At 43.4% G+C, this 14,125-nt stretch overlaps 1 protein-coding gene across 2 annotated transcripts in view; it reads right to left on the bottom strand.

The window, feature by feature from the left end:
• The window catches only part of FLOT2 (flotillin 2), a 98,821-nt gene that overhangs the window by 37,298 nt on the left and 47,398 nt on the right, over positions 1 to 14,125 (bottom strand). The window contains exon 3 of one of the 2 annotated variants that reach the window (XM_030222288.1): positions 11,073 to 11,163. In XM_030222288.1, the coding sequence (XP_030078148.1) occupies positions 11,073 to 11,163 (91 nt within the window). Of the gene's footprint in view, positions 1 to 9,936; positions 10,028 to 11,072; positions 11,164 to 14,125 lie in introns of both variants that reach the window. The other variant, XM_030222286.1, reaches the window with a different exon arrangement.

Below are 14,125 nucleotides of genomic sequence, written 5' to 3'. Positions count from 1 at the left end.
TGGCGTACTTGAACAGCCAACGGAGGTTTAACGGACATACAGAGTTTGTCCATGAAGAACAGTCATCCAGCGTTTATGTGGAAACATTTTCACTGCGTCCATGCGGAAGGCGTGGCGTTTGTAGGAAAAGGACCATTTTGATGGTAGGACTGAGTTTTGATTATTTGAGTACGATATAATGTATAAGCATGGCAAAACATATGCACAATACGAAACAGTACAAGTATGCAGTTTAAAATGTAAAATCAACTGTTTTGTATTTAAATTAAATACAGGTGTGCAAGGTGAGCGGAGGAGTGAATGTGTGAGGTTTTAATAGTAGGCAGCAGTGCTAGTGAGGTTAGCGGGCATTGCAATACAATAAAATGTTTTTGTGATAAAGAAAAAATACTGGAGTCTTTGTGTAGTCGATATTAAAAGTGACTCTGGAATTAAAAGAGTTATCCCCTGATTAGTAATTTTGTTTTTCTACACTGCCAGGTATGTGGTCCAAACAACAATTTGTGGTCGGTGGCCCCAGTTCACATTCCAACCATTTTCTGCCACAAGGGGTAGGATCCCACAAGTTTCTGCTTGTTCACAGGGTGCATAGCTATCTGGTCTGTTAAAGTGACCATAACTTGGTTGGACAAATGATCTCTAAAAATGAAATCAGTGCATTTCAAAATGGCCAGAGGTCCAAGAGGTTGAATTGGAACTCTGCCTCCAGGGCGGACTACATCCCCCTACATGTGAAATCAGTCTACATGAGTCCAAGCCCAGAGAGTGGAGATTTGGATTGGAAATGGAAATTCCAGGATCAGTGATTCGGAATGTGCACTAGAGCAATGACTAAGACAGCTCTATGGAGATCTGGATGATTTCTGCTAGGCTTTCCTTAACTTGCTATGGGTCCATTGGGTGCTTCTGAAGAGTAGGTACATAATGTGCAACATGGAGGTCTTGCAGCCTAGCAACTTGAATATCTGCCTAGCTGCAATCTGCTAGCTGCAGCAGACTTAAACTGACAATGGTGATGAAGGCATTCATCCTAGCTCAAGGGAGGATGGCCTGAGCTTGCACTATATCCAGCATGGCTGCAATGCACCAGTGGGACTCGGGGTAGTTGAGGAGAAACAGCAGGAGTTCCAGCATTCAAACAATTCTGTGCGTGGACAGGTGAAACATTTCCACAACGTGTTCTTGACTTACCATTCACCCAAGTAAAGCAACATATGGACTCCAAACAAAATGCTGCAGCAAATCTAGTGTCTGGATACGGTAAATCTATACAAGACAAACAATGACACTAGAAAAAATCCACTATTGTATGATTTTTTGAGAAAAAGAGAATCACTCAGAAACCTCTCGGACTCAGACAACGGGTATATTGTGCCATTGATTAGTCTCTATCATAGGGATTCATATACACTTCTTTTTTTTATTTTATATCAATTCTATAAAGTGCTCAATGCTGTGACTCATAAATAGTATTTAACGACTTGAATCTAAGATATACAATCTATACAGAAAGCGCCAATCAAAGTAAGGCAACACTTAGCTTAAGTCCAACGGCGCCACCGTTTCACCTTCTCGTGGCTTCTTCAGGGACTTATGTTGCAGATATTGGTTCAATTTTTTTCAGATTGCAATCCACATGGCGCCATTTTCTTTTGTGGATTGCAATCTGAAAAAAATTGAACCAATATCTGCAACGTAAGTCCCTGAAGAAGCCACGAGAAGAAGTGTATATGAATCCCTATGATAGAGACTAATCAATGGCACAATATACCAGTTGTCAACCTAAGACCTTGAGTCTGAGAGGTTTCTGAGGGATTCTCTTCTTCTCAACATATGGACTCCCAGTCTGCAGAACAAAGTCACAACTACTAGACACTTCATGAACATTCTGGGAGTCGGCACGAAGCTAAACAGCTGAACACGGTACTGACAGTGATGTTGCCCCACCCAACATCTGAGATACTTCCTATGGCTTGGAAGAATCTGAATGTGAGTGCATGCGTCTTTAAAAGCCAGACAGCATAGCCAAATCAGGTCACCTGAATCATTAGAAGTGCGTACAGAGAAAAATCATCCTGGAGTTCCCCTTGACTCGATATTTGCTCATGGCTCCAAGGACCAAGATGGGAGGAAAGCCCTCTCCCTCTTTGTTCCATGTCACAAAGAAGAAGCTGGTATAGAATTCTGTCCTTTCTTTCCCTGGTGGAATGTGCCTTCCACATTAGTCTGGAGAAGGGCAGAGAGCTGCTCTGCTAATACTCCTTTGTATGGAGAGCTGAGGTATGAAGATCTTGGTGGGCAAGCTAATGGTCTCCTTTGCTAATTCAGGGCATAGCTGAGCTGCTCTATCTGAAGAATTAGTCCACCCATCCTTTGAAAAAATTTAGCTTCCTTCTTTTTCTGGCAGAACTTCCGAGTGCTTCTTCGAAGGTGGCTAAGCTCCCCAGGAGGAAGTCAAAAGTGCGCTACCTACTACAAGTGGGGAGTGGACTGGGACTCCTGGGTATGCTGCCAATGCAGGAGGGAGCAGTGGAACTAGCTCTGCTGAGGAGTATGGGAAGGAGTAAATGTACACCCAACACTAACTACAGCTTCTAGGCCCACCCAAAGACTTCCCCGAAGAGGAGGACACAATTGGAGATGGCAGAAAAGGGGAGCTGTATGGTGCGATTCTGAATGTGGTCAGAAACCTGTTTCACCTTGGCCACCAAAAGACTATTTCCTCAGCACAGAACATCAAGATCTGAGACATGCAGTCCGGAAAATGTGCTCATTTCTTCTATCAAATGGAGAGACTGGATGTAATATGAAAACATCAAAGGCGCTTCTGCTCAGATATTTTTTTACAAGCCTAGGAACCCAATAGTCTTATCCATGGGGAAATAGTCAATAAATACGAGCGCAGTTTGCTCCTTGATAGTAGTGTAGAACTGATAGGTTCGAATGTGGTTGACAAACAGCCAGGCCTGATAAAGATACCTCACAGGGAAGTGTAGGGGTCAGGCCACCTTGCCCAAAGAAGCAGATGAATGGGACATTGATCTCCGTGCTCCCTCAAGAGCAGACTCAACCACCAAAGAGAGGTGTGGTAACTAGACCTTTCTGGCTTTTACACAAAGTGTCTGTCCTATGAGGTGCCCCTTGGACAGAGTGCCTAGGTCAGGGGTAGGCAACTCCGGTCCTCGAGAGCCGCAGGCAGGTCAGGTTTTCAGGATATCCACAATGAATATGCAGGAGATAGATTTGCAAGCACTGCCTCCATGGTATGCAAATCTATCATTGTGGATATCCTGAAAACCTGACCTGCGGCTCTCGAGGACCGAAGTTGCCTACCCCTGGCCTAGGTAATAGGCCATAACAGTGAGCAACACAGCGCTCAGCTGACCCTAAGTCTTCAATCTGAAAAATATGGACTTCACCAGTTCTTGTAGAAAGCTCGTAAAAGATAAGCCCTCAGGAGGAAACTTTATTTATTTATTTAGACTTTGCTCACACCTCTTCCAGTAGTAGCTCAAGGTGAGTTACATTCAGGTACACTGGGTATTTCCCTGTTCCTGGAGGATTCACAGTCTAAGGAAATGTACATCTTTCTTGTTGCAGGGAGGGGACAGATGGTATCTCAAAGGACTCCTCTACCGAGAAGTACAGTGGATCCCCCTCAGACTTTCAGGAAAGGCTTGAAGCAGACTGTGCGAAGTACCCCTTATGGCAGTGGTCCCTAAACTTGGTCCTGGAGGCATCCCAGCCAGTCAGGATTTCGAGATATTCACAATGAATATTCATGAGAGAGAACCGCATGCAGTGGAGGCAGTGTATGCAAATATCTCATGAACATTCATTGTGGATATCCTGAAAACCTGACTGGAGGGGAACCACTGACTCATGGGAAGTACAAGTCTGCACTTGCTTGCCAGACTGAGGGCTATGTGTTGAAGAACATCAAGGTATAGGTCTGCATTCAGATCCCAGAGAAATTTCTCCTCAATGGTCGAGGGCTGCACGCTGACCCTAGCACTTGATGCAAGACCAACAACCAGTAGTTCTTCCTTCACTGAGCATTCTTGGGCACCAGGACTATGCTGTGGCTGGCGCAAGCACCCTTGATGCCAAAGCACTCTGCAGCTGTAGAAGCCCCCAAGCTGCTCTTTGAGCATGGCCCAGATCTCTTAATGAAGGGCAGGTATGAGTAAAGACAAGGGAGTTGGCACAGAGGAAGTCTGCAGATTTGCTGGTGCAGAAGAAGGGGCAAGGTCATGGCCAGAGGACACTGGGCAGCTCAGCATCATCACCAAGGAAGAACTAACAATCCTCCCGGTGCCGACGGCTTTTGGGAACCAGAAATGCTGATGCTCCAGAGCTCCTAGCACGATGCACCAAGGGTCGATGCCAATGCTTCACTGCCGATGCACAGTGCCAGTTCTTGGAAACATGAGATACCAAAGTGCATGCCCTTATGGTGTCGAGCCTGATACTAACTGGTCTTGAGGCGCTGGCTCAGCAGCTGATGTCGATGCCCATAGTCTCTGTGTCTGGAATAGACTCAACAACCATCAGACCTGTCACTGATGCGGGTGTCGGAAAAAAAAAAAAAAATCTAAGAAACAATACCCTCATGGTTTGGTCCCAAACAGTGGATATACCAGATATGGAGGTCAGTGTCCAAAATAATTCTGATGCACCATGTAGTGAAAAAATGGCCCACCTACACCCAAAAACTGGGTCTAAGAAGGCCTTAGGGCCAAACAAAACAAAACAAAAAAAGGGGTCAGAAACACACAAAACTGAAGTAAAGAAAATTAAGGAAGGAGTGCAAAAACCTGTAACGGAAGGCACCACAAAAAGAAAAAATGCTGGCCATGCTAAGAGATCACAGATACAACCTCTTTGCTCAGTGGAAAATGAAAGACTGCTGGTCCTGCGCTTGCATGTCAGGTGAGAAGGCACCCACACATGCACGGTGGGACGCTGCCAAAAGAGATAACTATGATCGGAAGCATCTGCACTGGGCTACATTGGATGACATCCACCTATATATGAGAAAATGTCCCGCTTGTCCTCAGAGAATGTACATCGGCTATAACTGTGGATAGTGTGGAAATATTTTAAATAAATAAAGATTACAAGTATCTGCAAAGCAATTGTATAGTTAAGGTAGGTTAAGAAGCATAATTTATCATGTTTATGATTTGGATTCAGAATTATATTCAGCTTGCTTTGAGAACACAATGCCATCATTTTATAAACTTCATTATGATTTGTAATAATTGGAGCATGGTCCTTATTTGCTCAGCATATGCTTTGTTACATGATTTTGATTTTGAGGTCCTTTTACTAAGCCTGAAGGGCTAGTGTGCGCTTATCGCACATTAAAATGCCTTACTGTGGGATGACCTTAGGCATCCTGCAATAACCTTTGAATCTGTGCATGCAAACCAAGCACTAAAAAAATTATTTTACATTTTTCTGAGGGGGGGGGGGGGGGGCGCATCTGGGCGGGGCAGAAAGTAGGCATTTCTGTGCTAAATCAGTTAGCACATCTATATTACCACACGCTGATTACTGTATGAGCCCTTACCACCTACAAAATAAGTGTTGGTTTGTGCTCAAGTGCTAATATTTTAATGGCCACGCACTAATAGCAAACTTAGCACATGACCATAAATCGGCCACTATCTGGGTACAGTGAAAATGGCCTTAGAGAACAGGAAGGACCTGCGTAAAAGCACACTAAGGCCACTTTTTTTTTTTTAACCACAGCTTAGTAAAAAGGACCCCTTTATGCTTTATATTGTTTCTGACCTCTTGCAAATACATCCAAGGCAAGGTATGACAAGAAATATCCAAATAAGGCTAAAGATACGCAGAAGAGATAAAATAATTTTAGGATTCTTCATCTGCACTATAGTTAGAGCCTTTGGATTAACTTTTACAACCTGTCAAAAATTTGGAGGAATGAAACACAATCATTTCCACATTTTCTGAAAACGTCTAATTAGAACTAGGGAATTGAAGGCAAAAAAAAAAAAGGAAAAATTTCAGGAAGACATTTCATTTTTACCCCAGAAACAGAAAAAAAATGTTATTTTGGAAAATTTGAAAATAATAAAAAATAAAAAAAGCTCCTTTTGAAATTTTCTTTTCAAGTGATTTGTAAAATGTGTTTAAGATGTTTTAAAATGTCAGCACTACCTTCTCTTTATTCTCTCACACTGATTGCTAATAGCTATATAATATGGGAATGCAAGACAACAGAAAATTCAAGATGATTACAATTCCAGTCCTGAGCAATTATTGTGCAGCTCTTTGTGGGGGGTGGGGGGCTTGAAGGTTGGTTATAAATTCTGTAACAAGTAAGTTGTAGGCAAGACCTATTTATTGGACTAACCCGTCTAAGCAGTTTTCAAGAGCTACACTCCCTTCATCAGATTAGTGAAGAAATAGCACAAATACATTGAGGTTGATATTCTACAGGGTTTAAAGCAGGCAGGCGACAATCCCATTCAGAAGGCCATCCCAGATATTCAGTGGCACTTAAGTTGCATAGCGCTGCTGTGTCCCCCTATAACCACTGCAATCAATGGGTGGCATTGAGGAGGAGCCAGCAGTTATGTGTGCAGTGGCTAACCCCTAGTATCTGATACCTACGGTCCTGTGCCCGCTCTGCTGAACGCCTCTGGCTGAAATCTCGCACCCATGCCGATTTCATTCACTTCAAATTTATGCTGACCTCCTTCCAGTCCTCCCTAGTTCTCGCCAAGCAAGACTAGTACACTCAACTGACTAATTCTCTTGGCTCTAACCCTCGTCGCCTCTTCGCTACCTTGAACTCCCTCCTCAAAGTACCCTCAGCTCCTACCCCCCTCTCTCTCTCCTCAATCACTGGCTGATTACTTTCATGACAAGGTCCAGAAGATCAACCTTGGATTCTCTGCCAAGCCGCCGCCTCCTCTTCTTCCCTTAACCCACTCCCTTAATCACCCAACCAATGCCTCCTCTTCCTTTCCTGATATCACCGAAGAGGAAATCGCACACATTCTTTCCTCCTTGAAATGCACTACCTGTCCCTCTGATCCCATTCCCACCAATTTACTTAACTCCATTTCTCCCACTATCACCCCCTCTGTCACATCCTCAACCCCTCTCTTTCCACTGCAACTGTCCCTGACGCCTTCAAACATGCTGTGGTCACACCGCTCCTCAAAAAAACAGTCATTGGACCCTTCCTGTCCTTCCAACTACCGTCCCATCTCCCTCTTACCCTTCCTCTCCAAGTTACTTGAGCGTGCCGTTCACAGCCGCTGCCTTGATTTTCTCTCTTCTCATGCCATCCTTGATCCGCTTCAATCCGGCTTTCGCCCTCTACATTCAACAAACAGCGCTCACTAAAGTCTGTAATGATCTATTCCTCGCCAAATCCAAAGGCCATTACTCCATCCTTATCCTGCTCGATCTATCTGCTGCTTTTGACATTGTCAATCTTCTTCTTGCCACACTGTCCTCGTTTGGATTTCATGGCTGTTCTGTTCTTTCCTGGTTCTCCTCTTATCTCTCCCACCGTACCTTCAGAGTATATTCTGGTGGATCATCCTCCACCCCTGTCCCACTCTCAGTTGGAGTTCCTCAGGGATCTGTCCTCAGCCCCCTTCTTTTTTCCATTTACACTACTTCCCTGGGCTCTCTGATCTCATCTCACGGTTTCCAGTACCATCTTTATGCCAACGACACTCAGCTCTACCTCTCCACACCTGACATTACTGCTGAAACCCAGGCCAAAGTTTCAGCCTGCTTGACCGACATAGCTGCCTGGATGTCACACCGCCACCTGAAACTGAACATGGCCAAAACTGAGCTTATTGTCTTCTCCCCCAAGCCCACCTCGCCCCTCCCACCATTCTCTATTTCAGCAGATGGCACCCTCATCCTCCCTGTCTCATCTGCTCGCAACCTAGGAGTCATCTTTGATTCCTCCCTCTCCTTTTCCGCTAACATCCAGCAGACGGCCAAAACCTGTCGCTTCTTTGTCTACAACATTAGCAAAATTCGCCCCTTCCTCTCAGAATATGCTACCAGAACCCTTATCCAAACCCGTGTCACCTCTCGCTTGGATTATTGCAATTTGCATCTCACTGGTCTTCCGCTCAGCCATCTCTCTCCTCTCCAGTCTGTCCAAAATTCTGCAGCACGACTTATTTTCCGCCAAAATCGTTTTACCCACACTAGCCCACTCAAGTCACTTCACTGGCTCCCTGTCTGCTTCCGCGTACAGTTCAAACTTCTCTTACTGACCTTTAAATGCATCCATTCTGTAGCCCCCCATTACCTCTCCTCTCTCCCTACATTCCTCCTCGTAAACTCCGCTCACTGGACAAATCTCTCGTCATCCCCCTTCTCCTCCACTGCTAATTCCAGGCTTCGTTCCTTTTCCTTCGTGGCACCTTATGCCTGGAATGGACTTCCTGAGCCTGTACGCCTAGCTCCATCTCTACCTGTTTTCAAATCTATGCTGAAAACCCACCTTTTCACCACTGCTTTTGGCTCTTAACCACTACTCAATTCCCCTATCCTTGTTCCTTCTCACCCAGTACTTTCCTCGCCCTTAACTGTCTTGTCTATATTTTTAGACTGTAAGCTCTATCGAGCAGGGACTGTCTCTCTGTGTCAGGTGTTCAGCGCTGTGTGCGTCTGATAGCGCTATACAAATGTTAATAATAATAATATTCACCTAGCACCTGCATAGCTAAACAGGCAAAGACAGGACTGCACAAAAGTCATCTGTACCACATATGCCTGGTACCCACATAACTGCTACCTTCTCCCTGACACCAGTCAGAAGCACTCCAACATCAACTGCATAGTGCCACAGCAGTCAGAGGGTATATTCAATTGCACTGTGCAGATGTCGCTGAATATTCAGGGACAGCCTGCTGAGCAGGATTTAAGTGGGCAGGAGACTCTCCTGCCTACACAGACTCCACTCCATATGAATCCCAGAGTATCTAAGATGTTTCTTCACTGATCTGATGAAGGGAGCACAGCTCTTGAAAACTAAATTACATGGGTGTTATGTCAGTGGCTGGCCTGGATATTCAATGCCAGTGCCCAGCGACTGCTGTGGACTGAATGTTTAAGTAGTAGTCAGTTAAAGCATGGCTAATCCATATGTGCCTTTATAGCAATCGGCTGAAATTGTAGATTGTTTTCTAAAGAACTGAAGATTAAAAGAGGGATTCCTACTGTGATATTTAAGGAAAAGGGTGGGATCAGAAAAGAATGAGTTTCATTCCAGCTAATGCTGACTGCAGAAATATTACTTTTATTATTTGAAGTCAGAAACAATTTACTATTTTGTTGATGGTTCTTATTTTTAACACTACTCCTTAATTTTTCTAGTGGTAAAATTTCAGATACTGTATGTTCAGATATCTGGGCTGCAGCAGTTCATAGGTTGATTTGATTTCTAGCATGGGATAATCCGTAATAACTGTTGGGTACTGGCTTTATATTAAATTTAATTGAGCTGTACATAGTTTCATGCTGTATTTTGAAACAGTAAAGTTTAAATAGTATACACAATGTTTACTTTGCATATTTCGCCAAAATATCCATTTCCCCTCAAAAAATAATGGTAAAGTTTCCAATCACTTCAAAATTTCCAGCAATTTTACATCTCCAATTAGAACCAAACAGTCAATTCCTTATTAAAGATTTCTTATTTTGGCAAGGAAATGAAAACATTAAACCAAAAAACACCACAAGTAAACATCAAGTACAGAAACTTGTTTTGATCCCTTTTGGATGCTGGTGAACAGAACACTGCATTGATGCAAAATACAGAGTTTCCCCAGTGTTAGGAGTTACTTTTGGAAGACAGAAAAACAATGAGGAAACAAATTAGACACATGCATCCCCAAAATGAGGTTTTGTGAATTACTGTACCTGTGCCACACCTGTGACAGTTAAAGCTACCCCCTCGGCCGTCTCTACGTCCTCACACCTTGGCTGTAACGTCATTATCTCTAGGGAAATCCTGCCAAAAAATGTAAAACATTTGCACGATTCCAGGTAACACACGTGAGCTCATCACCTTCCCCCCTTGCTAGCTGCAGAAAGTATACAGGTAATGTTCAGTGTGAGCACCTAATGCAGTTAAATATCCAAGTTTAAGACTACAAAGCAGTAATTTTATTGCCTTGACCAAGTTCCCACTTTCAGTTTTTTTGAGTTCCATATTCAGCTTGCGAACTCAACTTGGCTGATCAGGAATACGGGTCCACAGATAGGTTATGCTTTTGCACGCATGTAGATGAATGCTTCATATCTGTGCAACTCCAATTATCTTGTTTGTAACTATCAGTCACAATCCTGCATCCACATAAAAAAAAATCAGTGATAAGGGATAATGTTACATGCCCATGATTTATAAAAGAATTTGTTTTTATACACTTCTGATAGTCAAATTGATGGTCATAAAATGATGCCAAACTATCATTAAAATGCCCTTTACGCATGAATTACAAGTATTTTTACAGGGGAGCTTCACAACCCATACTGCTGAGGCGCTAGGGATGCATAACATGTACACAAACAAACGGCATACAGTAGGGCCCACCGTCTACTACTCGGTGATCAGGACTACTCACAGCATAGTGTGTCTAAGACCTTCTCTGAGATGTTTTTCATATGGACACTAGAAGAATGCACATTCATTTTAAAATATATTTCAAAAACATCAAAAACTATTCATAAATCATCAAAAGAATTATTTAAAATACTTAAAACAGTATCTTAAGTTTTTTTTTTCCCCAAGATAGCAGTTCTGCTGCCATGATCAAGATAGCTTTTTTTAGAAGCCCTCACTCTACATTACCTCTATAACAACTGCAGGAAGCATTATACTGCCAAGAACCAGAGCATGGAGGAGACGAGAGATTGCAAAGTTTCATGTACCATCAGGAAAAATAAAAAGGTTAGTGTTTTTTCATTTTTGAAATTCCACTGCTGCTGCTGCTGCACAAAAATAGAGAAAGGAGAAGAGAATTAGACACACAGTTAGGAAGCTTGTGCTGTATTACCTGTGCAACCCCTGTTACGTATAGCGGGACCCCCTCCGATGTCTCAATATTCTCGCAGCGACAAAGGATGGTCATAACCTCCAATGACAGTCTGAACAGCAGTAAATAAGGGTAGGAGGACAGCAAACACACAAAGCAGTTACCAGAGAGAACACTCATTCCACCAAAAGGAAAGCTGGGGCACACTAAGTTATGAGCATGAATTGGGATTCTATTTGCAAATATTAAATACCATTTGATATAATGGGTTCTGCTATAAAAGGAAGATTTTCAAGTTTGTTGTTTTAATGTTTACATTTTTCATCATGTAATTTGAATGTTGCGAATTTAGGCAAACAAATTGGTTTTGCCTGGGACACAGTAGTTTGAGAAAGTTACAAGTTTTGCCTTTTTTTTTTTTTTTTTTTTTAATTTGGTGTTTTAGTGAGACTGGGCCAGATACTAGGACATTTCAATTCCTGGGGAAAGTGAATGTAAACCATTCAATTAAATGTACTGCAACTTTAACAAGAACTAAAACTAGATGGTCTTGGTATAGTGAAGGCTCTAGGTAGTGCTTGTTACTATTCTCACAAGGGCAAATAAACTTCAATGTGAGCACCAGGATCATTGCTGAACAAAAGTAACTGGTGCTACAGGTTGGAGGGGTGGGGATGGAAGTAGTCCTCACTCCAGTGATGTGGCCAGCCTAGCGGGATGATCCCTTCCAATAATGCAGTCAGTCTGGCTACTTAGGAGCACTCAGAGCAACTCACATAAAACTGTCTGCTCCTACACAAAGCCTGCCTCCCCAACCCGTCTCTGCTGCACTCCCTCTCTCCCCTTCCAGCATCTCATCCTACACTCTCTCCACAATGACTCTGGGCAAGTCACTTAACCCTCCATTGCCCCATGTAAGCCGCATTGAGCCTGCCATGAGTGGGAAAGCGCGGGGTACAAATGTAACAAAAAAAAAAATTCCAGTCAAACTCATCCCCGTCTCCATCCACATCCCTATGAAGCTTGCTTTTCTCCCCTTCCCCTAGTACATAAGTAATGCCACAATGGGAAAAGACCAAGGGTCCATCGAGCCCAGCATCCTGTCCACGACAGCAGCCAATCCAGGCCAAGGGCACCTGACAAGCTTCCCAAACGTACAAACATTCTAAACATGTTATTCCTGGAATTGTGGATTTTTCCCAAGTCCATTTAGTAGTAGTTTATGGACTTGTCCTTTAGGAAACTGTCTAACCCCTTTTTAAACTCTGCTAAGCTAACCGCCTTCCATTTGTTAACTCCCCCTTCACCTTCTTCAGAAGTTTGCTGCAGGCACCCCCTCTGGAACAGTTTTTCTAGCTTTTTTTTTAAGTCACCATAATCACGCAAGTAACAGATGTGCAGTGCCAAAACTGCAATGGTGTTCAGAGTCTTATGAGAATGATGTAGAAGGTAAGGAACTGTATGATTTAAATTGAGAGCTGCACAGCACTAAACAAAAAAATGGATCTCTAGTCCAGAGGCAATGCCAGCAGCAAGTCTCTGGAGGAGCTGGGAAGGGGGGAGTGGACAAAGAGTCAGGAAGCTGTACTTGAGTCAATGGGCACTGCTACGGGCATCTGGGCCTTACAATGGAAGATACTGCATTGATCCTGATCAAATGCCAGGTGCTTATGGGATGCAATTACTTCTGTTCATGCAATAGTTGGGGTTAGCGGCTGGGTAGCTGAAGTATTCCATTTGTGTTACTAGATTTTGTTTTACAACCACCTGTCACAAAATGAGAACTAATAATTCACATTATGTGGTGCAGAAGACTAAATGGAGATTACTGGTGTGTTATCAGTAATCCAAAGCTGCATACGATATTTGAAAGTATGGATGATGTAACCAGCTAGACTATATAGACAATTTCACATGAAGCTGTCACTCAATTTCTCAGTAATTGAAATTTTTTAACTGCAAAGATCAAACAGGGAGCTTGAGACAGTAATCCGTTCAAATTGTCTAAACAATCTCTGCAACCATGTATATAAGTACCTGAATGAACTGAATTAGAGACTGGACCACTGTAGTTCAATCTTAGACAAGTGTTTCATTAGAAATCTTCTTTGAAATAGGTTTGCAGTATGCACCGAACAAAACTTGTTCTATTTGTTTTCAGATCACCTTGTTTGGTTCATTTGTTTCCATTCGAGATAATGGGGGAAGCAGTTTTGCACTTTTAAAAATGGATAGAAAATCTCACTATTAATCAAACTTGCTTAAAACTTGCTGGCTGTCATTGGCACAGATTCAACAGCATCAAGAGTGCCATGAAAACTAGGGTTACCATATTTGTAAAGACAAAATAAATAAAAAATAAAAAAAGACAAAATAAAAATGGTTGCTACCTTTGCTAAAGAAATATTTAATCAAATGTATAAATGCCTTTTAGTTAATGAACACACATCAAACAGCGACTAGTACAGCAGTAGACAATCTACTTTTTCAAAATTTCTGGATTTGAGTTTCACTGAATCTGAGCCCCAAGCAGGGGCGTAGTCAGATCTCGGCGGGAGGTGGGGCCACAGCCGAAAGTGTGTGTGTGGAGGGGGGACATTTTAGCCCGCCTCCCCCAGTCGTTGCCCCTCCCCGCCACTTCTGAACTCCCCTGCTGCCGCTTCCAACCCCTCCCCCTGCCAGGTACCTTTGCTGCCTGCCAGCTGAAGCGTTTATCTGTCCCGCGCTGGTCTCACACTTGCTTCCTCTCCTGTTTTCAGCGCTCCGTACACTGCACACTTGTTTTAATGAAACTGAGCATGTGCGAGCATACTCAATTTCATTACAATGAGAGCATGCATGGCGCGACTGGAAGGAGAAGAGGCAAGTGCGAGACCAGTGCGGGACAGATAAACGCTGCAGCTGGCGGGGGGTTGGGTTCAGGGACCCCCACCAGCCAAACCTGGGGCCTCAGAGCCAATTTGGGGGGGGGGCCCAGGCCCTCCATAGCTACGCCACTGGCCCCAAGCATACTTTTTCAGAAGACCAGATATCCCTCAACAACTTTGTCTGGCTTCCAAGATACTTACGAAAGT

The sequence above is a fragment of the Microcaecilia unicolor genome, chromosome 13 (assembly GCF_901765095.1).
Source record: "Microcaecilia unicolor chromosome 13, aMicUni1.1, whole genome shotgun sequence".
NCBI classification, from domain to species: Eukaryota; Metazoa; Chordata; class Amphibia; order Gymnophiona; family Siphonopidae; genus Microcaecilia; species Microcaecilia unicolor.
This window is presented reverse-complemented; position numbering and strand designations above follow the sequence as displayed.